The sequence below is a fragment of the Macaca mulatta genome, chromosome 14 (genome assembly GCF_049350105.2).
Source record: "Macaca mulatta isolate MMU2019108-1 chromosome 14, T2T-MMU8v2.0, whole genome shotgun sequence".
Taxonomy (NCBI): Eukaryota; Metazoa; Chordata; class Mammalia; order Primates; family Cercopithecidae; genus Macaca; species Macaca mulatta.
Window position 1 is genome coordinate 4,478,782 of NC_133419.1, and position 26,502 is coordinate 4,505,283.

Below are 26,502 nucleotides of genomic sequence, written 5' to 3' on the forward strand. Positions count from 1 at the left end.
TGGGGGAAGAAGAAGTCACGGTTTTAAAGAACCCTACACTCTCAGTCATTGCAGCCACCAGGCAACAGCCTGAGCGGGTACCATCCTTGCAGGGGCCAGGCTCTCTCACAGCAGTCAGAGGCTTACGGCAACCAAGAGTCATTTGCTCAGGTCCTGAGGAAGCCAGGTCAGTGCCAGGGCCTGGTGTGCACCAGCCCTTTCTGACAAGCTCACCAGCTTCTAAAAGAGGGGCTTAAAGACAGCTGCTCCCTCAGTGGTTCTGCACGATCTCCCCGTGCACCTGTGTAAATACTAGTTGGCTCAGATGAAACGTTTTTTATTCCTAAAGTGACTAAGATTCAATTGGGGTGCAGCTCCCAAAGCTCTGGCGGAGGATACCTGTATTCAGGGCTAGGCCAGACACAGGAGTGCAGGTCGAACCGTTCCCCATCTGCACACCCCCTTGCTCCCTTTACTCCAAGACCCAGGGTTGCACCAAATCACAGATGAACAAGAAGATCACAACACAACGCCCGGGGCCATGCTGGCCTCTCCATTGTCTTCCCAGCGGCCACGAGATCTAGCAGGGCCCAGGAAGGAGTCCCTCAATGGCCCAGGAAGCAGGGCCTCAGTGTTGCAATTCCTGGAAATGGTCCAGTGTCCCGGACTGACCCCTGGCTCACCCTAATTGCACCCTATCATGCCCAGCAGTGTCGTATGCAGCGGTTTGGCTGGGAGCCCAATCCTGAGGCCTGCTCTCCATGCCCTGAGCCGGCTCTGAGATAGGTGATAACTAGCACTCGTCAGAAAGGACCAAGACGGAGCAGATGGACTTCCTGCCTGTGCAGGAGGCTGCAGGGAGAGCTGTACATAGCGCTTCTGCCCTGGTAGCCAAGGGGAGCCTCTCAGTCCCCATTTCTGGGGTGCATGCTGGTGGTCTGCAAAGGCAGCAAGAGTTCAGGCCCCCTGTGTGGCCCAGAGCTAGAAACCACAGGCTCAGATGAAACCTCCGAGACCAGGATCTCTTGCTCCCTGCCCCCAGCCAGCTCCAATTCAATGACAGACCACAGTCACAATCATCATCAATCAAAAATGCCACTGTAGGCTGGGTGTGGAGGCTCACGACTATAATCCTAGCATTTTGGGAGGCTGAGGTGGACAGATGACTTGAAGCCAGGAGTTTGAGACCAGCCTTGCCAATATGGCAAAACACCATCTCTACTAAAAATACAAAAATTAGCTGGGCACGGTGGCACATGCCTGTAATCCCAGCTACTCGGAAGGCTGAGGCACAAGAATAGTTTGAGCCAGGGAGGCTGAGGTTATGGTGAGCCGAGTTCACGCCACTGCATTCCAGCATGGGCAACAGAGAAAGGTTCTGTCTCAAAAAAAGAGAGAAATACCCACTGCAACCCATTGCTGGTGGGCAGTTTGAGAAGTGACAATCACTATTCCCTGACCCCTCTCTCCAGTCCTCGGGCCACGGGAGCCATCACCTAATTGTAGCTCCATTGATCTTTTGCACGGGCGCAGCGATCCTCAGTTTATTTTTCCGCTGGAGCAGGTGGTGGGGCAGTCACATGGGCTCTGCACACTAGCAGCCCCAGGGCCACCCCATCCTGAATAAAGCACCTGGGAACGCAGGTGCGTGAGGGCTGGATGGCACAGCCCTACAAAGTCAGCACTGAAGTGCTCCCTCAGGAGTGGGAACACGTCCCGCTCTGCTTCTCCTGGCTGGGTGTCAGGGCTGAGGGCCCTCCGTGGACTCCAAGCTCCTGGGGCAGGCTGCTAATTGCACGTCCCTGTAGCTTCTGGGTCTAGCTTGGTGTCTGGCACATGAGGTGGGTGCTGCTGGATAAATGCCTGCTGAGTGACTGCACGAGCGTAGAAAGCCCTTTCCAACCGGATGCTGGCGCCGGAGCAGAGGCTGCAAAGCAGTGGCAGGCAGGCCGCATCCACGCTACATGGCCATTTTGTTACGCTTGCCTACTGCTTAAAAATGCAGACTGATGCTTAAAAACCGGGAAAATGTATTTAAAAAAATCAAGGCCGGGCGCATTGGCTCACGCCTGTAATTCTAGCACTTTGGGAGGCTGAGGCGGGTGGATCACCTGAGGTCGGGAGTTCGAGTCCAGTCTGGCCAACATGGCGAAGCCCCGCTCTATTAAAAATACAAAAATTAGCTGGGTGTGGTGGCAGGCGCCTGTAATCCCAGCTACTCAGGAGGCTGAGGCAGGAGAATTGCTAGAACCTGGGGGATGGAGGTTGCAGTGAGCCGATATTGTGCCACTTCACTCCAGCCCTGGCGAATGAGTGAGACTCCGTCTCAAAAAACAAAAAAAAAAACAAACAAACCAAAAAAAAAATCGAGACTCCTCGGCTCTGGTCCTGGCTGGCTGCTGCGTCTCCTTGGCAACAGCTGGCTGTGATGCTGTGATGCCCGGGGCGCCCCCTGCAGGTCGGGCTGTGCACCACAGCTCTGCTGTCTGTGCCGGGGCCTCCAGGCGACCTCTGACCTCAGACTTCCATTATGGCCGCCTTAGCATCCAAACCCAGACCCGGACTAGAGAGTTGAATGTTTCAAGCAATGTGGGAACGGGCACACTGCTCTGTGGCCATGAAGAACACTCCTAGGACTTAGTCTCACTTGTGCGTGTGGCCCACCTGGCCCTTGGGGCTCTGAGTTTGAGACCTCTGAGGTGGGGTGGGCCTGGGGTGGGGGTTGAAGTCTTTGGCTGTGGGGCTCCCGAGGGACGCGGCTCCTGAGCTCAGGGCCTTGGAAGGGCAAGATTCAGGCAGGCGAGGGGGTCTGTCCAGGTGATTGCCCAGCGGGCCCAGAGAGACAACAGGAAGTGGGAGGGATGAGGAGGGGATGAGATGAAGCCGGGAGCGGGGTCTTCCTCGTTTCCAGGCCCGGATGGAGCCTGTCCTGACAGGTCTGCAGGATTTCTATGTCCAGGAGGATGACTCTCCGTGTGGCCCTGCACATCCGTGGGGTGTGTTAGAGAAATGCAGAACCGACAGCCCAGCCCCAGCCCCAGCCTACAGAATCCGCCTCTCCTGGGGTGGGGCTGGGAACCCCGAGTTATTCTGAGGCACACTCCAGGGAGACACTCACTGCTCTGAGGATCTTTGTAAACTAAAAATAAAATTCTAATCCCCTCCTCAACCATTTAAATGGGGTCCATTATCTCGGCTAGGGAACCCTCAAGTTAACCTGAAAAACTGGTTCAGGCCATGACAGGAAGCAGGGGGCATGGGGAGGGTCAGACAGGCCTCCTCATGCCCTCCTCCCTTTTGGAATTCAGCAAAAGCCGACCAGTGTGACCATCAACACAGACCTTAAGTCTGATAAACATTTACAGTCTATTCTCTCTGACCCTGTTACCTGGAGGTTTCATCTGCATGATAAAACCTTGGTTTCCACAACCCCTTATCATAACCCAGACTTTTCTTTCTATTGATAATAACTCAACCAATTGACAATCAGAAATTTTAAAAATAGGCTGGGTGCGGTGGCTCACTGCTGGGGCACTTTGGGAGGCAGAGGTGGGCAGATCACCTGAGGTCACAAGTTGGAGAAACATGGTGAAGTCTTGTATCTACTAAAAATACAAAATTAGCCAAATCTGGTGGCACACACCTGCAATCCCAGCTACTCAGGAGGCTAAGGCAGGAGAATCGCTTGAACCCAGGAGGTGGAGGTTGCATCATGCCATTGCACTCCAGCCTGGGTGACAAGAGTGAAACTCTCTCTCTCAAACACACACACACACACACACACACACACACACACACACACACACACACATATATATATATATATACCTATAACCTGGAAGTCGCCCCACCCTGTCCCGCCTTTCTGGACCAAATCAATGTATATCTTAGATATATCTGATTGATGTTTCGTGTCTCCCTAAAATGTACAAAACCAAGCTGTACCGCGACCACCTTGGGCCCATGTTCTCAGCACCTCCTGAGGGCTGTGTCATGGGCCGTGGTCACTCATATTTGGCTCAGAATAAATGTCTTCAAATATTTGACAGAGTTTGACTCTTTTCATTGACATCTCTAAGTAAAAGGGGATGCTGTGCTTTTGGAATACTCTTTGGGTGGGCTTCTTTGATGACAGTCCTGTTGGGGAAAACTGCCTCATTTTTACTTCCCCAAGTAAATTCCTTGGTTTCTTTCCCAAGGAATTTTTCCCACTCTAGGGGATGCTAAGCCCCATTTCCCAGAACAGTACAGGGAGGTATTTGGACAAAGCCAGGTGCTTGGCGAGGCCACCACTGCTGCCCACAGGCAGTGCCTGGGAGCCGAATGGAGGCTGCGCTTTCCCACCAGCAGGCTGTGAAGCACCAGGAAGAGAACAGGAAGTCGAAGCCAGGGCTGGGGAGCTGGAGCAGATTCCCACGCATGGCTGGGTCCCTGCTGTGACCCGCTGGATGGCAGGGTGATCTAGGCACCTGTGCTTTGTGGCACAGCTTCCCCCAGCCACCCAGGGCCTCAGAGGTGCAGGTCACAGGGGCCACAGGGGCCCTCTGTCCCCTCGAGGAGCTCGCCTGGGGGCCCTGCACGGATCATAGAAGGAATACAAAAGCCTCTTCAAGGAAAGGCTATGGTTAAGGAATCCACAAACAAACGAGTGAAAGGAGGGCAGATTATGCCTTCAGCCAACCGGACAGGAACCAGGAAGTGAGTAGCTGATCCGTAAGAACTGAGCAAAAACAAGCCAGGTGCAAAGAGTCCAAAGAGGCACGCGGAAGGCCTGCTGCTGGTGGGGACGCCAATGCCTGCAGAGGGACTGCAGGAAGCCAAGGCCATTGAGCTGCTGCTCTCTTTCACCCTGGTGGGTTTGCAAGCTTCATTCAGCCACCGTCTGGGGACAGCCAGAGCTTCTCGAAGCAGAGGGCACCAGAGCAAACACATGCACACTGTGATGCGGCAGGTGGCGGGCAGGGGTAGGGCACTGTCAGGTGCCTGATCATCGGGCCTTTGTGAGGACTCAGCGTGGGCTGCATTCTTCTCTTTGTTTTCAGCTGTACCTGCTGGAATGGGATGGCACTCTTTTCTTTACTGCCGTGGGGCAGGGAGCTCCAGAATTTCCGAGGACTGCAGGGAGCACCTGGTGAGCGGGCCCGGAGCTCCCCCTTTGGGGTCTTTGGTACACAGGGTGAGGTTTTCAGAGGCAAACCCTCTATGCATGCAGGAGGCCTAGGGCTTGAGCTCTCTGGTTCCCGCTCAGCTGTTACCGTCTGGGCCTCGGTTTCCCATCTGGAAAGTGGCACCGAGGGAAGATTCACTCAGGCTTCCCCCCCCGGGGTTCCCTGGAGGACACGACAGGCTGAGGTTCTGAGGAAAGTTCATGTTGGAGGCAGCTCTGTGGCGCGATCTTCAAAGCAGCGCTATGCGGAGGCACAGCCTGGGATGCAATCTCGCCTTGCTCCTGAGAGCGGGTGTGCAGAGATGGCCATGGTGGCCTGTTTTTCGATAGCCTCTTTTTCACTTGTCCCGCCAGCTAAAAATGACCTTTTTTTTTTTTTTGAAACGGAGTCTTGCTGTTGCCCAAGCTGGAGTGCGGTGGCACGATCTCGGCTCACTGCAAGCTCTACCTCCCAAGTTCACGCCATTCTCCTGCCTCAGCCTCCCAAGTAGCTGGGATTACAGGTGCCTGCCACCATTAAAAATTAAAATGCCACCACAAAAATTAGCGCTGCCAGCTAATTTTTGTATTTTTAGTAGAGATGGGGTTTCATCATATTGGCCAGGCTGGTCTCAAACTCCTGACCTCAGGTGATCCACCTCCCTCGGCCTCCCAAAGTGCTGCGATTACAGGCATGAGCCACCACGCCAGGCCCTGACCTTTTCCACTTTTAAGTATGAAATGAAAAATGTACGAAAAATGTAGCCTTTGGGTGAGAACCACTGCCTAAGACTTGAGGACGTCGTTTCTGGGTCCAGGAAGCCTAAAACATTCACTCTGGCTCTTTACTGAAGACAAGTGCTGACCTCTGACCTAGAGCACCAGCAAATCAGCGCTTCAGCCTTGCGCCACCTCTGGCCATGTAGGGCTGTGGTATGAGGGGCGAGGGGCGAGGAGCTCACCCATGGCCTCAGCAGAGGCAGAACAGGGATGCTGGTGGTTAGCGGGGTCTTCGGAGGGTTAGTTAGCTCATGGCTTTTAAAGCCTTTGAAATTTGTAAACAAAATCTCACAGGGCAGTCTAATATAGAGTGTCTGTGTTCTGAGTCTTCATTACCTGGGTCACCCAGAGAAGAGATGACGTAGGGAAGCAAAAGTATCCAAACACAGTGCCATGACCTCTTACCCACGAGCCCTGGGATGTCCCTCCCTATAAGGCACCGAAGTTTCCAGGCCCCTTTCAAAGCCAGGGCCTTACGCAGGGCAAATGTGAAGCTGCAGGGTGAACTGCAGGGTGAATCACTGCTATCTGATGGTCTTTGAGCTGTGAAAATGACAATTTCATCTGTTTTAGTCTACAAGACAGCCAAGTGTTAAGAGAAGCCAGAGCTGAAGTTATCTTGGAGCCAGACAGTGGAGGATTGGTGGATTTGGTCACCAGTGGATGCTGGGCTTGCCACAAGGGGCCAAGGTGTCGACCAAGGAGCTTCCAACCAGGACAGAGCCGCTAACAACTTAAGGAGAGAACACGGACTAGGGTGAGGTGATCCGAAGGGTGTTGCCAGCGAGAATGACACACATACCAAGGACTGGAGAAGCCCTTGGAACAACTGAAAAGGCTTCCCACATTTCTTTTTTTTTTTTTTTTTTGCGATGGAGTCTTGCTCTGTCGCCCAGGCTGGAGTGCAGTAGCACGATCTCGGCTCACTGCAACTTCTGCCTCCCGGAATCAAGGAATTCTCCTGCCTTAGCCTCCTGAGGAGCTGGGATTACAGGCTCCCACCACCATACCCAGCTAATTTTGTATTTTTAGTAGAGACGGGGTTTCACCATGTTAGTCAGGCTGGTCTCGAACTCCTGACCTCAGGTGATCCACCTGCTTTGGCCTCCCAAAGTGCTGGGATTACAGGCATGAGCCACTGCACCCGGTCAGTTTCCCACTTTTTGTAAGATTACGTTTGGCCTACAAAAGCCTAACCCAAAACTATCTTATCAAGCTGATATGGAATCTTTATTTCAGCAAGGTGATATCCCCAATACGTAATCCAACCTTTTGTTTATTCCAATAATTAGTACAAAGGTGCTATTCTCACTAAAATTTGTTAAATTTGAGATAAAATGAATGTATGTTTGTAATTTTGTTTTCACCCTGAAAATTGGGTCCTACCATAAGATAAGATGGGATCACCCTTCCTGTGAGGGCTGGCTCTGGTGGAGGCCTGTGTGGGGCTCCCATACCCCTCACCCTCCTGGACAGATTGTCGTCCTATCTCTGCTTAAATGCCTCTGGTAACAGGGAGCTCTCTAACCCACAAGGAAGTCTGCTCTGTTTTTGACCCCTCTGACTATTAAAGTTATTCTTTTTCTTTTTCTTTTTTTTTTTGAGGCAGGGTCTCTCTGTTGCCCAGGCTGGAGTGTAGTGGCATGATCACATCTCACTGCAGCCTTGACCTCCTGGGCTCACACGATCCTCCTGCCTCAGCCTCCCAAGTAGCTGGGACCACAGGTCTGCGCTACCATATCCAGCTAATTTTACTTATGTTTTTGAGACAGGATCTCACTCTGTTGCCCAGGCGTGGGCACAGCTCACTGCAGCCACAATCTGCGTGGGCTCACTGAACCTCCCACCTCAGCCTCCTGAGTAGCTGCGACTACAGGCATGCACCATCATGCCCAGCAAATTTTTCTATTTTTCGTAGAGACAGGGTTTCGCCATGTTGCCTACGCTGGTCTTGAATTCCTGGGCTCAATGTGGAGACAGGGTTTCGCCATGTTGCCTAGGCTGGTCTTGAACTCCTGGGCTCAAGCTGTGCCTTCTCCTGGGCCTCCCAAAGCACTGGGATTACAGGAGTGAGCCACGGTGCTCAGCTCAAGTTATTCTTTATGCTGACCTGAAATATACATTCTCCCAACCTCACACCCTTTCTCCACGTGGTCAAGGTGCCTTAGTGACGGGGTTAAAAAGCTGGAGTTGATTTGCATCTTGGCTTTGATTCCTGTAGGCAAGCCATGCAATGACTGGGACTGTTCTTCCCTGTCTACAGAGGGGGGCTCCTTCCTTCCTTTTCTCTTTTGTGAACATTAAATGATGCCATGACATGCAATGTAGGAAGGCACATGCTGAACAGCTAACACTCCTTTCCCGTTGGTCTTGCCCTGGCTCTGGGGTCACACACTTGCTACAGGTGGGTGTCGCCAGCCATCAGAGAGGCAATGTAGTCTCTTGTACCTCCTAAAGCAGCAGGTTGTTGAGACATTCAGATGTCTGGGACCCACACTTTCCAAACGTCGTCTGTGACCAATGCATCTTAGGAGGGAACGGGTGGGGACAGGGCTAAGCGAGCCTCCACGTCTTGTGTTACCTGCCCCCCAGGCTCCACCCGGCAAAGGCTGAGTGAAGAGCCCCAGGAGGGACACCTGGTCAGCTCTGGCTCTAGCTTCTGGAGCGTGGCAATCCCCTCCCCAAACCCAGCACGCATGTGGAACTGGTCCTGCCGGCCCGTGGGGTCCACTCACCGATGTCTTTGGCTCTGACAGCCACCGGCCTTCGGAGCTCAGTGACAAACTTTTTGGCGTCCAGGCGGATCTCAATGATGTTGTTCAGCAGCGCAAACAGCGGGGCCAGGGGGAAGGAGGCGACAAACAGGGTGACAAAGCCAAACTGGATGACTGCAGAGAGAGCCCAGTGCCAGTCAGCACCCCATGAGCCACAGCCCATAAGCGGGGACTCCACCACCCCGTGTGCCGAGCTGCACAGGTCTGGCTGCTGCCCCACCTCCAACAAGCCCACCTGCATAGACCACCTGTTGGGACGGACCCTCCATGACCCTGGGTGACCTCCAGGAGTGGACTGAAGGCAGAATTCCAAATTTTGCTCTGAATCTGTGTTGGACTCTTGAATAAAGGGAGTGCTCACTTAGCTATGGCTAATCTTTTTTGAGATAGTCTCGATCGGTCACCAGGCTGCAGTACAGTGGCACAACCATGGCTCACTGCAGCCTCGACCTCCCAGGCTCAATGAATCCTCCCACTTCAGCCTCCCGAGTAGCTGGGACCAAGGCATGCACCACTATGACTACTTAATTTTTGTATTTTTTGTAGAGCTGGGATTTTGCTATGTTGCCCAGGGTGGTCTCAAACTCCTGAGCTCAAGTCATCCACCCAAAGTGCTGGGATTCCAGGCAATAAGCCACCTCGCCAGCCTATGTCAAATTTAAAAAAATCATCACCAAAAGGAAAAGGACCATCGTGAGCTCAAAGGCCCAGCCTGTGGTCATTCCCCTGCCTGTGCTGGGAAGGGACGTGGCAGTGGCTCTGCTGCTTCCATCATGGGGGCTCCCTGGGACCTGGGGGACCTGCCTGCATGGCTGCATCTTCCAGAGCCCCCAACTTTCCCTTGCATCAGGCCTCCTGGATCTGGGTGGGACCCAGGACAGTCCCTCGCCTCTGCCCCTGCGGCCCTCCCCCTGGGGATCATCCCGCCCAGGAGCTGGCTCTGGGGCTTCTTTGGCTTTGGATGCTGCATCCAGCACGGGGCTGGGCTCCTAGGAGAAGGTCAGGAAAAGGTTGCTGAGTGGAACTGAGCAGGAAAGCTGGTTCAGGAACTGCACAGCAGGACCCAGTCCAAGGGCGTTTGGTGCCAGGCGGTAAACAAGGAAGCCGGCAGAATGTCACTGTGTGCCTGGCGGGCTGAGTGTGGGCATTGTTAGCATGTGGGGTAGGCCGTGCGGGGTGCCCTGAGTGTGAGCACTGTTAGCATGCAGGATGGGCCATGGCAGGGAGTGCCCTGCAAGTTCTGTCCCTGGGCTGTCTTGCTCGCCCTGGCAAGGTGGGCTGAGTGGGAGTTCTCTGGTCCTGCCTGAGGTCCCTGGAGGGGATGAGGGATTGCTTATGTAGGGTGGTGTGTGCTGTGCATGAGGGCGGGGGGCTGCTGAGGCCTGAGGCTGTGGGTCACTCACCAGGGTGGGCTTTCTCACTTCCGAGTGGTGCTGCCTACTCTGGCACTAAGGGTATGACCGGGGAGCTGGAGACACTGCCAGGGCTGGGGCCAGGGAGGGAGGGTACAGGGGGTGGGGAGGTGGGGCATTCCCAAATGGGCTTGTTCTCCCCATCTATCCACATCCGTGGCTTGAGCCTTCCTTGGAGGAACAGACTGGCAGCCCACGGGGTGGGGAGAAAGCCAGTGGGTGTGGAAATGTGCCTCGGTCAGTGGGGGCAGGGTGGGGCACGGGTGAACCACTCCCCGTGTATGTGGGCAGGAGGCGCCTGCTCCAGAAATCCCCTTTGTCCAAACCTATCAGGAACTCGGGACGTGACGTCCAGCCACTAGGAAAATAAATCCAGGGAAGGGGCTACCAGTCTCGTGGCCCACTGCAGGCTGTGCTGGTGTCTGGGGCTCTATTCTCCCTAGGGTTTCCTGTGGAAGGAGTGACCCTGCAGGCAGGGGAGGCCACCTCCCAGACCCCGTCCCTCCTGGACGAGTGGCCAATGCTGAATTTAAACAGCTGAGAGCTGTTTGCCCACCGGCCTGACCCTGGTTCAGCTTGGACTTTATTCCAGGAGAAAACAGAGAGGAGCCACAGAACGCCACACTTAAGATTCCTCTCCTCTGGTCAGCGGCAGGGTGCTCCTTGCACAATTGTCTGGGGAGCCAGGAGTGACATATGTGGACACTTCGGCCAACAGGAGGGGCACAGGGCAGCACTTGCGGTGAAATTAAACAGAAATGCTCCCCGCCCTCTAAGGGGCCCTTACTCCCAGGCCTTTGTTCAAAATGCAGCCTGCCAGGTCTCACCTGGAGCAGACCAGGGACAAGCCTGGGAACGGGCATTTTACAGAACTTGACCTTGGTGGCCCGGGCACTGCATGCTGGGAGCCCCGTCTACAGCAGTCTTCCTGACTACTTTTGCTCATCCATTTAGTCAGCAAACACCCATTGAGCACCCACTGTATACCTGGACCTGCTCTAGGAGCAGGGCTATGGGATGAGGAGTAAGAGAGGGCGAGGCTGCCATCCTACCAGGGGGAGACAGAAGAGGGATGACGGGGTGAGGCTGTCTGCTGGGAAGCAGAAACACCAAGCAGAGGAGGGGTGGGGGTCGTGGCCGTGTCAGGCAGGGGCTGCCCCTTTCAAACACGGTGGTCAGGGAAGGCTTCTCTGTTGGGGAACATTCCGAATAGAGCCCGGCAGGCAGGAGAGAGTGAGTCATGCAGGTATTTGGGGGAGGGCATTCCAGCAGGGCACATCTAGTGCAAAGGCCCTGGGGCGGCCCAAGCTCCGTGGGGCTGGGGAGCAGCAAGGAGGCCAGCATGTGCAGAGCACAGGAGCAGGAGGGAGAGGTAAGTGACCAGGTCAGGGAGAGTCCAGAGCCGTGCGGACCGCACCTGGCTTTTTCCCAGCTCTCCTTGGCCACCCCCTAAAGGTATGTGCCGCCTCTTGGCATCCTCCTGGCCAGCCACACGATTGAGGGGGGTAAGGCTCAATCCCTGGGTCTCCTTTGAGCACCTGCCCTGTGCTAGGGGCAGCTGTCGCCAGCCCACAGGTGAGCAAGTCCTGGCTCCTGCAACTCAGGAGCTCACCACCAGGAAGGGGAGATGAGTCATGGACCCAAAGCAGGAGGCTTGAAGGGCCCTGGGGCTGAGACGAGGGACCTCGGATTGCGGGGGGTTTCAAGTGAGGAGGATCTTGTAGCTTAGCAGGGCTGAGCCCTCGGCTGCTGAGGGAGACTGAGGGAGGAGGAAGAGCTGCACAGCCGAGGCCAGGTTCGGGTTGCCCTGAAGGGAACTGTGCCTGGGGACCGTGCCTGGGGATCATGCCTGGGGACCGTGCCTGGGGACCGCGCCTGGGGACCGCGCCTGGGGACCGTGGCTGCTTGACCTGGGCCTCTGGAAGACAGGACAGCCATGCTCACCGACCCAAGGGAGCAGCAGCACCAGGATCCCAGGGTCTGCATCTCCTTCCTCCCCGCCCAATGCTTCCGGAGGGATGCTGGGCACCGCGGGGTCGGGGGCATCATGCCCCTGCAGCCCTTCCCCACTCCAGGTGGCATGCTGGCCTGATTTCTATCCTGACGTCACCTGCCTGTCCCGGCTGTCACTCACTCATTTCCATGTACTCTGGGGTGAGGCCCGCGAAGGGCTCCAGGTTGTAATCCACCTCATACCGCTGCTTCCTCTTCACACACTCCTCGTGGTCAGGGGGGCTCTGCCGCTTCAGCTTCAGGTAACGGATGAGCTTCTTCATCTTCCTGAGAGATGTGACACCACACAGTTAGGTTTGCAGAAAGGTGAATCTGGGGCTCGGGTCTGGCACCTCTGGTGATGTGTCTTTTTTTTTTTTTTTGAGACAGAGTTTCACTCTCTTTGCTCAGGCTGGAGTGCAGTGGCACTGTCTCAGCTCACTGCAACCTCTGCCTCCCGGGATCAAGCAATTCTCTTGCCTCAGCCTCCCGAGTAGCTGGGACTACAGGCACACGCTGCCACGCCCAGCTAATTTTTTGTATTTTAAGTCGAGATGGGGTTTCATAGTACTGCCCAGGCTGGTCTTGAACTCCTGAGCTCAGGCAATCCGCCCGTCTCTGCCTCCCAAAGTACTAGGATTATAGGCATGAGCCACTGCGCCTGGCCTCTAGTGATATTTCTAAGTTTCTGCTTTAAATCTAAAATTCACTTGTTTGCAATCATTTCTTTATATGATCTCCTCTGCCGTTTCCCCAAAAGGCAAGGGGTAAGCGTCATGGCTTTGCTGGCTACAGAAGGAAATGGAGGTGCAGGGAGGGCAAACGGCCACTTGTGACCCACAGGAGGGCCCAGCAGGCATCAGGGACACAAGAACAGTGGAGGCTGGTCATGCCCAAGTGGACTCTTGGGGAAAGACACAGATCATGGAAAATGGCCCAACAGGTTCCTGACTCCAGAGACCTAGGAGCCGTTGGGGAGGCGGGAATGGGATATGGATTTCTGAAGGTACAAGGTAATAAGGAGGCTGAGTCCCCCAGCCTCCATCTGGAAACCCTGGGGAGCCAGCATTGGGCTTGGGGGCACCTGGTGGTACCCCACATCCCCAGCCAGCATGGAGTGGGGTGTCATTCTGACTTCCTCTCCCTCCTTTGTCCAAAATGGAGTGGCTTTATTTTTTAATGTTTTTATTATTTATTTATTTTTTGAGACAGAGTCTTAGTCTGTCGCCCAGGCTGGAGTGCAGTGATGCGATCTTGGCTGACTGCAACCTCCACCTCCTGGGTTCAAGGGGTTCTCCTGCCTCAGCCTCCCATGTAGCTGGGACTACAGGCATCCACCACCACGCCTGGCTAATTTTTGTATTTTTGGTAGAGACGGGTTTCACCGTGTTGGCCAGTCTGGTCTCGAATTCTTGACTTCAAGTGATCCGCCCACCTCAGCCTCCCAAAGTGCTGGGATTACAGTTATGAGCCACTGCGCTTGGCCCTGTTTTTGTTTTTTAAAACAGGGTCTCACTCTGTGGCCCAGGCTAGACAGAGTGCAGTGGTACAATCACAGCTCACTGCAGCCTGGAACTCCTGGGCTCCAGCGATCCTCCTGCCTCAGCCTCCTGAGTAGCTGGGACTACAGGCACGCACCACCACACCTGGCTAACTTTTTATTTTTTGTAGAGGTGCAGTCTTGCTTTGTGCCCAGGCTGGTCTTGATTTCCTAGGCTCAAATGGTCCTTCTGCCTCGGCTTCCCAAAGTGCTGGGATTGCAGGCGTCAGCCACCATGCCTGACCTGGGGTGGCTTTTGCCTCATCTTCCCTCTGTGTCCTCCTTCTCTCCCTGTTTCTGGTGCCCCCATCTTGGTTGAAGCCCTGCGTCCACCCAGACCACCGCAGGAGCCATCCACACACCCCTCCGCCTGCCTCGCCTCTGTCACTCTAACCCGCCACACTCACGGGATGCCAATCTCGAACAGGTTGTTCTGGATCAGCTGTTTCCCCAGCATGATGATGCTAAGCTGGATGCATAGCTCCATCAGGCAGCCTCCTGGCGCACACTGTGGACAGAGAGCAGCATCAGCCCCGCTACAGGGACACCGGGAGAGGGACCGCAGCCCTGCAAGGAGGCCCACCCTCATGCCATGGGTTGACCTGCATCCTCCAAAAAAAGACACTCAGGTTCTAATCCCCGCCACCTGGGAACGTGGCCTTATTTGCAAAAACGGTCTTTGCAGATGTAGTCAGGTCAGGGGGTGTTCATGCTGGGGTAGGGTGGGCGCCCATCCGAGGACTGGTGTGCTCAGAAGAGAAGACGCGGGCACAGAGGGAAGAGGCCGCGTGAAGATGGAGGCAGAGGGTGGAGTGGCCGAGTAAAGGAACCATGAGAACTTCTGTAGTCCCCAGAAGCTGGGAGAGGCAAGGCAGGTCCTCCCCTAGAACCCTTGAAGGGAACACAGCCTGGCTAACACCTGGATGCTGCACTTCCAACCTTCAGAACTGTGAGACTCCATCTCTGTTATTTGAAGCTGCCCAGTCTGTGGGATTGAGTTGCGGCAGCCCCGGGAAACTGGCACACCCCGCCTACAGGCTGCTGGGCTTGGGGGCTGCGGCTGGGAGCTGGGAGCACATTGGGAGGGAGTAGGCAGGGGTGGGGCAGGGCCTCAGGCCACCTCCTTTTTCCCAGTGCCACTGGCCGGTCCCATGCACCAGTCACCATCCACTGCCTCTGCACCACCATGGCAGGCTGAGCGCATGCAGCAGGCAAGCTCCATAGGAGGCGGAAGTCACCCCTAAGGCCTAATGCCCCTGACGCAGTGGGCCTGTGCCACCTTAGGCCAGGGACCCCGCAAGCAGGCGACAGTCAGAAACCTATCTGCGCTGGAAGTTTAACTTGTCCAAGCAAAGGGAACACCAGGGATGCGTGGTGACCCCTGAGGCACAGCAAATTTGTTCTGCATTCCAAATAAAACCTAGTAAATGCCCACATCTGTCTTGGAGAGCCATGCTTTCAGAAAAAGCAATTACACCATTTGCTTTATTATATGACTTCTCTGACCCGGGACGAGTGTGACAGGGGATGATGATACAAAAAGGAAAGAGCATTTCATAAGTTTGGCACAGATGCCCATTACTGTGGAGGAGGCCCATGTCTTGGGCTGCCCAGGGGCCTGCATTCAGGTAGTTGAACCTCTAGGCTGCGCTCCAGACAGCCAGATCACCCTGTACCTGATGTCCACCCTATCCTCGATACCTTGTTTCACAGGGTCTTTATCAAGAAGACCCACCCTCTTATTTTCTGATAAGCTGAATTACGCTGTGGATTGGAAATGTTGAGACCAGAACCACTGATAGGCCCTGAAGCCCCGGCTTGGTCTGATGGAGCCCCTGGTTGTGAAACAGACAGTGGAGCAAGTCCATGGGCCGTGACAGAGGCTGAACCAGGCTGGCACAACCAGACCTTCTGTGGCCAGGATCGCTGGGCAGAAGTGAAATGCCACGAGCGTGGTGTTTGAGGGTAAAGAGACAAGCATTTCAATGTCTAGCTAAAAAAACAAACAAACAAAGGTAGCCAAGTTCTGTTTTGTCCTCATTAATTCATCTTTTTTTTTTTGAAATGGAGCCTTGCTCTGTCACCCAGGTTGGAGTGTAGTGGCGAAATCTCAGCTCACTGCAACCTCCACCTTCCAGGTTCAAGCGATTCTCATGCCTCAGCCTCTTGAGTAGCTGGGATTACAAGCATACACCAATGCGCCCAGCTAATTTTTTGTGTTTTTAGTAGAGATGGGGTTTCACCATGTTGGCCAGGCTGCTCTCGAACTCCTGACCTCAGGTGATCCAATAGTCTCGGCCTCCCAAAGTGCTGAGATTACAGGCATGAGCCACTGCGCCCAGCCTTCATTCATTCATCTTAACCAGAAGAGAAATATTCAGTCTCACAAAAAAAGAAATGAAAAGAAAAACCAGATGTCCTGCTTTTCTTTCATAAACTCTATAGCGAGTTTACCCTTCTAGGTGATTCTATATGAACACACCAAATAAGATCAAAGCCCACCCCACCACGTCAGGGGAACAGAAAAGTTCCCAGCAGGAAGGAAAGAAACCACTGTTCTTTGCTGAACAAATATGCTGCGGCTGCTTCTCCCAAGTGCTTCTCCCAAGCACGGTGTAGACAAATCGTAAGCAAAACACAAGGGACTACCAGAAACGAATAAAATTTCGGTTACCTCTTCCATTCGGAAGGAACGGAAAATGTACACGTAGTCGCCCGGGCGTCCGACAAACCTGAAACGATGGGGGAGGTCATTAGAAAGAAGATGAGCCCCTAGCTCAGCTCCGGGAGAGACCCCCAAGTGGGGACTGTGTGGCGTGTGAGTCCTGCAGGCCCAGCCTCAAGGGTATCTACAGGTGGCTCTCCCTGCCTGGTCACATCTGCTAAAAGATGACCACAGTGGTTTTCACTGGTCAAAGGTTGGATTCCCAAACCCAGAGATGGGTCAGAAAAAGGAACTTCTTCAGTGAGGGGTCATGAGACTGAGAGGCAGTGGGAAGGGGGCCCAGCGGGGCATTAAGGCAAAGACCACCGTGGTCTGAAGACTGCAAGCTGCTGCGCTAGCTTCCCCGGGACTCAGGACGTGCCGCTGGCACAGTGATGTCCGTGGACAGCTGGCACAGAAGCACTCTGGGGACCTCGGGCAGCTGGGGCAGGTGGTGGCCAAAGGCCACCTTGGGTGGGGATAGACAGCCTCTTAGCCTTCTAGGGGCTGGTGTGGGGTGTGGAGGCTTCCGAGAGCCTGCTCCATCCTGGATGCACTCGGCGAGGACTGGACCCCTTGGCAGGGCCCTGGGAACCTGGGCCAGGAGGGCGGGCATGGCACTGGTGAATCACATGATGTGGAGGAGGCGGCCTTTTGGGGGGCTCTGAGATGAGACCAGCCAGCCCCTTGCGGGAGTGGCGGTGGAGGTGGGGGCATCATTGTGGGTGGGCCGCAGGCCCCACCACAGCCTGGGATGGCTCCAGAGGGTCCAGGCGGGGCAGGTTTCACCCCACCAGGAGCTGTGAGGAGGGCTCAAGTGGCCAGCAGCCGCACTTCCACGCCCTCCTCTCTCCTTGCCCCCACTCTGTGGACTCCTCCCTACCCCTCACTTCCCGGGGTCCCCACTGCCCGGGGTCCTCACTGCCCAGGGTCCTCACTCCCGGGTGTTCACTGCCCCATCCTCACTGCCTGAGGTCCCGACTGCCTGGGCTCCCTGCTGCCCAGGGTCCGGCCACTCTGGAGCCTTAGCAGGGCCCAGGCCTTCTCCCTGACCCTCATCGGCTGCAGGTGCCACAGTGTCTGCCCTGTCTTGGGCTCCAGGTGCCCCCCGCCTGTGGGGAGGGAGAGCCCTCCCCTGGACTTGGGAGAAGCGAGGTGGGGAAAATGCTGAAGATGTCCCTACCGGCCTTTGAAGAACGCCACGTAAAAGATGGGGGTGTAGGAGTTCACAAACTTCAGCAGGAAAGCCTTGAAGATCAGCCTCTCCTCGAAGCTTTTCTCCGTCTTCGGGACCTCTAGAGGGAGGGGTAGGATGATACTGAGGCTGTGGCTGGGATGGCCCCCAACAGCCTGGTCCAGTCTCTGGCTGGCCACTGACACCGCCACTCAGTTGGCTCTCATAGGCGCGCCAGGGCCTGTGATCAGGATCCCCGTTCAGAGCCAGGGAGCTGGGGCCCAGAGAAGTTAAGCAACAAACTCAAGGGTGCACAGCAAGAGGCAGGCGACTCCGGCTGCCTGAGTCCAGGCCATGGGTACCTGGAATGTGGGCACTCACCGATCTTGGTGAGCCACCGGGCTATGCAGCCGTACACCTCATCCAGGAGGATGATGACCACTAGGTTGATGATGACCGCAGTAGCTGTGACTGTGACCCGGATGTTGGACCGCACGGAGGGGGAGGAGTTCACGGCCAAGGCGGCGGCCATGGAGATTCTGTAGATGATGACGCCAAGGACAATGGCAAAAGTCACTGCAATCTGCAGGGGGGGGGAAGGGGCACTCTTGGTTGGGGGCCCACCCAGGACCTTCCTGGGCCTGCCCCATCTACTCCCTCAGCCCAGCTGTCCCCCAACCTTCCTGCTCTTCTGCTTCAAAACAAGGACTGACATTTCTTGAGCACCTGCCAAATGCTAGGCACTTTCTGTGCATTAACTAGAGACAGATGGACGAGGGGCTAGTTTCTGTTCCAAGGAAGAGGACACTGAGGTTCAGAGAGATCACGTAGACAGGCCAGGTCACCCAGCTCAGGAGCTGGGATTTACCAGGCGGTCTACCCAAGCCTGCAGTTCACAAGATCTTTGCGCTACCATCTTCCTGGAGCCCAAGCACGGTCCCCAAGCAGAGCCCAGGACACAGTATGGCCACCAGGCCAGTGGCTGGTCCCAGAGCAGGCTGATTGAGCGGGAGGGGCTTCTCCCCCAATCCATGGTGAGCTCAGGGACATCCTCACATGGTGTGCAGGGCTGAGGTGTGCCTCCCTCACAGCCACCTCCTGGGGACTCCCCTGGTAAAGGAGGCGGGTGCTGCCTGGGATGGGGCAGGGCTTTGGGTCTGGCTGGAGTTGCTTTGGGTCCCTTCTCCCAGCCAGCAGCTCCCTTCCAGCTCCCCCACCAGAGCGAGCTCCTCCTCTTGCCAAACCTACCGTGGGACCAGAACATTCCATAAAACTTGGGTTGGCGGTGGCCTGAGAAACCGTGGTGGGAGCTGGCTACAATGACAAGATTGTTCCACACACTGCTGTCTGTCTGTCTGTCTGTCTGGGCTCCCTCACCCTGCCCTGCCCTGCCCTGCCCAGGGGTGTGGATGCCCCATTCTGAGCCCTCATTGAGGACGGATGGACCGAGGGCTGGGTAGGAGAAGCACAGAGCAAAGTCAGGCTCCTCCCCTAGGCGTGAAACCACCCACAGGACACAGGCTCTGTCTTGTCACCCTGTGTCCCCGCGTTCCAGGAAATCGCACACTTGCTCCCATGCAACGGTGCAGAGGGCAGGTCCTGTCCCTGCTAGCACGGTCACGGGTGGCTCCCAGGACAGACCCAGGAGGCCTGGGGCTGCCCTCTGTGTCTCCCAGTTGCAGCGTGGGATGGGTCTGTCTGCCCCAGAGGGAGTCCGCAGCTTTCAGAAACCTAGAAAAGCTCTCATTTCACGTTCTGGGCCATCACCACCGGCTTCTGCAGGCATCTGCCAGTAACACATGGTGACCACACCCTGTCCAGGAAAACGCCTGCAGCCCTCACCACACCCTGACGAAGGAGTAGCCCTGCTGCGAGGCGTGGGGACCCCTCCCTGGCCCGTTCCGGGGAATGAGGGTTTTCCTTGGAAAAGCCCTCGGTCCTGCCAAGAGGCCTCCAGGACGTCTGTCCCCGTGCCAGCATGCGGAGGTGCAGGTGGAGCACCGGGCCTGTGGGAGACTCAGCGGGGGAGGCCCTCCACCCCAGCAGGCACGTCCCCTGCCCTGCCACGGGGCAGTCGGGCCCACAACAGGCACACCCTGCGGCAGGCTCCCTTCCAGTCTCCCTGGTCCATCTCCCCTGTATCTCCAGGACCAGGGGCATGAGGGGGCACATCCTAGGTGCTCAGCCAATGTTTGTTCACTGAATGAAACTCCCAAGTTGAAGACAAAGCCGTGTCCTCTTCAACCCTATGAAGCCCTTGACGGGTTTACCAGGATGTCAAGGCTGGGAAAAGAGCCGGCTACTTCCCTATCCAATGTCCTCTCTGTCTTTCCTCTACCATCCTGCCTTGCTGAGACGGCAGTGCGTGCTCATTCCTCAGCCTCCCTGCAGAGGCTGAACCAGTTCTGACCAATGAGATGCAAGCAGAGGTGTGGCAGGTCTTCTGCGAAAGCACCTTCAGACAGGGCCTGCCACCCCTGGCCCATCTCTTCCCCCGCCCTTCCCCTTCTTCCAGCCTGGAGAGTGGAAGTGATGTTGGAGGTGCAGCAGCCATGTTGTGACCAAGAGGGGACCTACTCCTAGGACAGGCGAGTAGAAGGTCAGAGAAGCCAGTGACTCTGATGGCATCGTGAGGCCACCAGACCAGCCCTAGACGGCCACCTCCTTCCCGGCCCCTCACTGGCCCTTCTGTGACAATGCTGTTGCTTCTGCAGTGGGAGTGGCTGAACCTCAGGCTAGCCTCTGCTGGGTGAGGGATGGGGAGCCTCCGGCTATCTCCCAGCCCCCTCGCCTGGCGCCTGGCCAGAGGGGACACATCCCCTCAACACGAGGCCAGGTGCCCTCCCACCAAGTCACTGGAGAGTCCCCAGCTCCCACTGAGGGGCTCTCCTTCCCCAGGTAAGGGGGAGGAGCAGGCCCCGCCGCTGAGACCACCCTGCTCTGGACTTCTTTATGTCGGCCGGGGTCCCTCTTACTGTACCTGAGAGCGTGAGGGGACACTGGATCTTCCCGCTGCTTCCATGACTCGATCAGGGGGCCCTTGGCCCCTCACTCAACCCAGAAAACAAAGACAGCTCCCTGCCTCTGTCTCTCCAAGTTCCTACGGAATGGCATGGATCTTGGAGCAGGCAGTTCAACTGGCACCGGTTTCTGCAGGCATATGCCAGTGACTACATGGTGACCACGGCCACCGCCTCTGGCTGGCACCAGAGGAGAGGGTGCAGTCTTCCGGCTTTAGTTTCTGTGTCAGCAGGAGAGGGATGGTACCAGGACTGGCCAGTGGCAAGGACTGAATGAGACACTCCAGTGAGGGCCTCAGTGCACAGCTGCCAACCTGGGTCTCCGAGTACCAGGTCTCTGGGCTTGGTGGCCGCAGGAGGCGCTGCCTTCAAGCTGTCAGACTGGACAAGGGCAGGGTCATTTCTAACATGACCACAGCTGGCTCCGAGCCCTTGCTGGGTGATGGAAACACAGCTAGTATGCGGCCAAGGCCGAATCCACTGGGGGTTGAAATCCCTGGGATTGAAATCCCCTAAAAGCCACAAGATGTTTGCCCACGAGCCGCGTCACAGACTTGCGGTCCCCTGAGTAGCACTATCGTGTCCTGTCTGCGTGTTATTTATTTAATAGTTTTCTTTTTAAAAACTTTTTAAAATTTGGTTTTACTTAATTTAATGCTGATGCCTGTATCAGGGCTCAAGTCATGTTTGGTCACAAAATAAACAGTTTTTTTTTGAGACAGGGTCCCGCTGTATTGCCCAGGCCGGAATGCAGTGATGCAACCACAGCTCACTGCAGCCTCGACTTCTCAGGCTCCAGCAATCCTCCCACTACAGCCTCCCGAATAGCTGGGACCACAGGCGTACACCACCACGCCAGCTACTTTTTGTATTTTTGGTTTTGCGATGTGGCCCAGGCTGGTCTCAAACTCCTAAGCTCAAGCAATCCTCCTGCTTCAGCCTCCCAAAGTGCTGGGAATACAGGTGTGAGCCACTGCACTCAGCCAATTTAATGGCTTTCTTAAAAAGTCTTCAGTTTCTTCTTAAATGGTATCTTTGAATCCCAGGCTTGAATTACTAGATACTTAAAAAATCATGTCTCTCAAAATGAAAGCTGTGTATCAGGGACCACTGAAATCATCTCATGTACCCGCTGGCATGTGAAGCCCCCACTGGGGGTCACTTTGGAACCCTGGTCCCTTCCCATTTCAGGGGTAGTGGTGAGTCTTCCCCACCTACCCACTGCCCTGAGGAGATGGGGCCGGTGCACCCTGGGACCAATGGTACTGCCATGTGAAAGGCTGAATCAGGTCTTGGAGGACACCAATCACTTCCTTTTTTTTTTTTTTTTTTTTTTTGAGACAGAGTCTTGCTCTGTCCCCCGGGCTGGAGTGCAATGGCGTGATCTCTACTCACTGCAACTTCTGCCTCCAAGGTTCAAGCGATTCTCCTGCCTCAGCCTCCTGAGTAGCTGGGACTACAGGGATGAACCACGACACCAGCTAATTTTTGTATTTTTAGCAGAGACGGAGTTTCACCATATTGGCCAGGCTGGTCTCGAACTCCTGACGTCAAGTGATCCGCCTGCCTCGGCCTCCCAAAGTGTTGGGATTACAGGTGTGAACCACCACGCCCAGCTGATGCCAATCACTTCCTTGCGGTTTCCCCTGACTTCCTCTGGCCTTAACCTTCTGGAACTTACCATGAAGATGATGGAGACCAAGTTGGTGAGGTAGGCTGGGAACCGATCTCTCCAGGTCAGCTTCACTTTGTCAGTCTACAACACAAAACGATGCCCGTCACTGGCTGGAACCATCACGATGAGACATGTCTGTGTGTCAGCGTGGGGGGGTGTGTGTGTGTGTGCGTGGGCCCAGGGACAACTTGAACAACAGAAATACTCAGAAAAGCCTTCAAAAATGCCCACAGGTGATGAGCCAGGGCAAACACATAGGGTTCCAAGAAGCATTTGGGGGTTTATCACCTATGTCACAGGATAACGGGACTAAGAGCCGTTAAATACTGTGATTCCTCTGTGTACAGGGCATTGTAATGCCAGCTGCCTTTCTAAAGACTGTTGGATCCACGTCTGGGAGAAACTTGGACCTGGAGTCCATGTCTTCAGCTAAAAGTCTCACTTCTAAGTCTAGAAGATGGAAGATGTTTTCCCAGTGCCACCCAGACCATAATAGTTATTTTTCCTTTGTGGAGCAAGTTGAAACAAGCAGCTAGCACTACAAGTTCAAACGTCGTCTGTGGTGACACATGGCCCGAAGGCTCTCAGCACCCAAGGTTGGCTTGGTCTGGAGAAACCCTAGGTAGAAGCTCATCACTAACCCGGGACGTTTCAAATGGAGGTGGATTTCTTCCATGGGAAAATGCATGTATTAGGTCACGGAATGCGGACAGGGGCGCGACACCGGAGGCCACTCATTCCAGGGGTGGGTGGCATGCGTGTTAACGAGAAGACCAAGAATCGCTTGCAGGCAATTGTGACAAGCACGTTTCACGAGCTCCAAATCAAGCCAGAGCCCCCCGCCCCCGCCACCGCAGACCCACCACAGCCATGCAGTGCCATCGCAACACGCCGGGCTCGCTGGGTGCCGAAGGAAGACAGAGAAATATGGATGTGAATGTTAAAAAAAAAACAAAACAAAAAAACAACAGTTTGTTGAAGAAAAACACAATCGACTTTGATTGCCTGCAAACAGTCAAGACGCGCGTTGCCCGCAAAATAGAAAAGTACCAATTTCACCCCCGCCATGGCTGTCTTAACCCTCTGCTTCCATTTGTTTGTTGACTCCTCTGGGATATGCCGGCGCTTCTGAGGGCGGGTGGGGGGAAAGAGAGCACCGTGCGGTGAAGCGGGAGGTGGGCCGCAGACCGCGGGGCCCAGGGAACCGTCCCCATCTTGGCAGCAGGCTGGCCCCTCCCGGTGCCAGCCGTAAGCTCACTGCCAAGGCTGACTTGGGTTCTGGGCATTTTAAACAGATAAGAGATGGCAGAGACCCACGTTGGGAAGGAACATCTGTAACCAAGTGGTGGACAGGAGGGACTCCAGTAGGCACCCTCCACCGGGCCGCGTCACGCCCCACCTCGCAGAGGGCAGCTGGATTCCAGCGGGAGGCAGCGGCCAACACCAGCATCTTATGACAGCAGGAAGGAAGCCGCACCCAGAAGCCCAAGCTCATGTGCCAATTAGGTGGTGGGCCTCTTTTCACAAATGAATTCATAAATGAATTCAGTGCCATAGCTGGAGGGAAATCAAAACCAGAGGGCAGCCGCTGGGAGCCAAATGGAACGGAGGAGGAAATAAAGGGGACGGCCCATCAGAAGCAGACAGGGCCTGGGGGTACCTCTGAGCTCTGCAAAAATAAACCCCCATGCCTCTGTTGCTTTCACGTGATCAGAGAGCGTGGGCTGAAGGCAAGCCACGGGCCACAGAGGCAGACGGACCCTGTTCCAAGTGGTGGCTTCCTTTCGGCCCCCATTGCCCAGATGCACTGTTGTGGCTTGGTTAGGTCCCTTGCCTTAAATGGACATAGTGTGTGCCACAAAGCCCTTTTCTCCCCCTCAGGAAGGAGTGGAATACCCACCCATGCTCACTCTAAGAGGTGCGACCACACAGCTACAGGGTGGGCTGTCTTGGGGGCCACACACTGACATTTCCACCCAGGCTTGGGGGCCGGGACGCTGCCCTGAAAACACGCCGGACGCCTGCAGGGCCCTAGAGATGGTGGCATCCAGGCCTTTTGCTTTCCCAGGAGGGAATGAGGGGCAGAGGGCCTGAAGGGCCAGTTCAGAGGGCAGCTGGCACCCGGCGTGCATGTCCGATGAGTTAAGTCAGACAGACAGTCTATTTTAGGGCGATAACTCCTGCTTTTATGGTTGTATTCTGCACACCTTTGAGTCCTGCTCAGATCCTCAGGGGTGTTTAAAAAGACGTACTTCCTGGCTATAGGAGGACCGAGCTGTACCCCAAATTCTCATTGTGTTTGAAGAGCTGGGCCTTGGGAGGAGGCTTTCTAGAGCACCCACTTTACCCTCCAGATGGGATTTTGGCAACTGCAACCCCCGACCACTTTGAACCTGTGGAGCACTATCCCCTGACACATCGACAAGGAAAGACAAACCCAGGGGTTTGTCTTGATCGGTCCCCAAAGCTGAAAATGTAGATATGACACAAGGTCGGGACCTGTGAGAGCTCCCTCGACTGCCCTCATCCCTCAGTGCAGGCATCTCCAGCCTCCGTTAGAGGCTGACAAGGCCAGGAACTCCATGCCTGCTTGTCCCATATCATGTGAAAAACACCATTAAAAAAACTTGGCTGGGCACCGTGGCTCACGTCTGTAATCCCAGCACTTTGGGAGGCCAAGGCAAGCAGATCTCTTGGGGTCAGGAGTTCGAGACCAGCCTGGGCAACACAGTGAAACACAAAAAATTAGCTGGGCACGGTGGTGCACGCCTGTAGTCCCAGCTACCCGGGAGGTTGAGGCATGAGAATTACTTGAACCCGGGAGGCGGGGGGACCAGTGAGCCGAGATCACGCCATGCACTCCAGCCTGAGCGACAGAGAGAGACTCTGTCTTAACAAACAAACAAATGAACAAACAAACAAACAAACAAACAAAGCTGGCAAGCACCTCTGGAGGTCTTCGAGAATCCTGGCTGCACATACGACTTAATTTGAATGAGACGTTTGGGGAAAAAGAAGAGCAATTATTATAAAAAGATGATGACCTCAAAAACATTGCAAAACATGTCTCACCCTCATTCTCACAGTCTGAGTGAAACAAGGAACTGGCCATTTGCTCAGGGGTGCTGGTTTGGCAAAGGCTTCTGTTTCGTTGTTTGACATAGAACAGGAGGGGTGTACTGTGAAAAAACTTTGAAGCCTCAAAGCCACATGGTTCTTGTGGTTGAAATGCTTGCTGAAATTTGAGATCACCCTCAGGATACATCAAGACAGAGATCTAGAGGAGGTTTGATAAACTATAGCCCTTCGGCCAAATCTGGCCCCCTGTCTGTTTTTGCAAATAAAGTTTTATTGGAACACAGTGTGTGGAACACAGGCCCATGTGTTTACCTACTGTCTATGGCTCCTTTTGATGCTACCATGGCAGAATTGAGCAGCTGCAACACGGGGTTACACTGCCTACAATCTTTGTTATCTGGGCTGATCCCAGGTCTACATTGTTGATGAACACAGTGTTTTATTGCTGGGAAAGTTAACCCGCAGTGGCCACCATACCTCTTTGTTTTTGTACTCTTTCTTCAGAGACTTCTCCAAGACTCTGGCTTCATATTCAGCTCTGGGATGATCCTATGAATGAAACCAAGTCAAGACGGAGGCCTTGTTAATTGTGAGTCTGAGCTTCTCAGCGTCAGCATACTTGGCAAATCAGTCCATGGATTAGCCTCGGGCACCCTTTGGGTCCAGTTCATAGTTGGCTGCTGAGAATATTTCCAATGTAATCCCCCCGTCTGTCGTCTGGATAGTGACCCAGGATTATCCCGCTTGTGGGGAACCCCAGCCCATTGAGAGGGCCACCGAGTCTGGCCTCTGTGTCCTCCTAGAGGTGGAGAAACCTGTACCAGGCTGCAGTGAACACCCAGCCATGAACTGGCCCTTAGAACATTCTACGGAGGAGCTGTGGGGGTCGGAAGAGATGCAGTACGTGTCGGCAAGCGCGGGCAGCCCAGAGGTGCCAGGCCTTGGGGAGCTCAGAGCAGGTCAGCGAAGGGTGCTGGAAGGGAAGAACGGGTTAGGAGAGACCGGAGGTAGAGAGAAAGCAGAGACCCCGCCTGCGTGGAGAAACTGCGGGAACTGCATGGTAGAAATAGATTAGGTGCAAGAGAAGGTCCCTCTCCCAGGGAGACAGGCCGTGGGAAGATAGAGGAGCGACAAAAAATTCCAAACCTTGACAGCCTCCTTCAGGGAACCAGAAAAGTAAAAACAAAAACACAAAGATGTCATTATTTAGGTTGTTATTTTAGAAATA

At 55.0% G+C, this 26,502-nt stretch overlaps 2 protein-coding genes across 18 annotated transcripts in view; one reads left to right on the forward strand and one right to left on the reverse strand.

Annotated features, from left to right (window-relative positions):
- The window catches only part of ANO1 (anoctamin 1), a 218,538-nt gene that overhangs the window by 11,392 nt on the left and 180,644 nt on the right, over positions 1 to 26,502 (reverse strand). For 6 of the 17 annotated variants that reach the window (XM_077961820.1, XM_015113449.3, XM_077961825.1 and 3 more), the window contains 9 exons: positions 25,752 to 25,823; positions 23,247 to 23,324; positions 22,203 to 22,277; positions 17,883 to 18,084; positions 17,511 to 17,622; positions 16,298 to 16,355; positions 14,031 to 14,131; positions 12,226 to 12,371; positions 8,641 to 8,793 (listed from right to left, as the gene is read on the reverse strand). In XM_077961820.1, coding sequence (XP_077817946.1) covers positions 8,641 to 8,793; positions 12,226 to 12,371; positions 14,031 to 14,131; positions 16,298 to 16,355; positions 17,511 to 17,622; positions 17,883 to 18,084; positions 22,203 to 22,277; positions 23,247 to 23,324; positions 25,752 to 25,823 — 997 coding nt within the window. Of the gene's footprint in view, positions 1 to 8,640; positions 8,794 to 12,225; positions 12,372 to 14,030; positions 14,132 to 16,297; positions 16,356 to 17,510; positions 17,623 to 17,882; positions 18,085 to 22,202; positions 22,278 to 23,246; positions 23,325 to 25,751; positions 25,824 to 26,420; positions 26,433 to 26,502 lie in introns of all 17 variants that reach the window. The other 11 variants (XM_077961821.1, XM_028833093.2, XM_015113452.3 and 8 more) reach the window with 3 other exon arrangements.
- Positions 6 to 8,627, forward strand: LOC144334062 (uncharacterized). The gene is made up of 3 exons (XM_077961829.1): positions 6 to 4,831; positions 5,022 to 5,110; positions 6,479 to 8,627. The coding sequence occupies exons 1-3, from the start codon at positions 4,772 to 4,774 to the stop codon at positions 6,633 to 6,635; spliced, it is 306 nt and encodes a 101-aa protein (XP_077817955.1). The 5' UTR covers positions 6 to 4,771; the 3' UTR covers positions 6,636 to 8,627.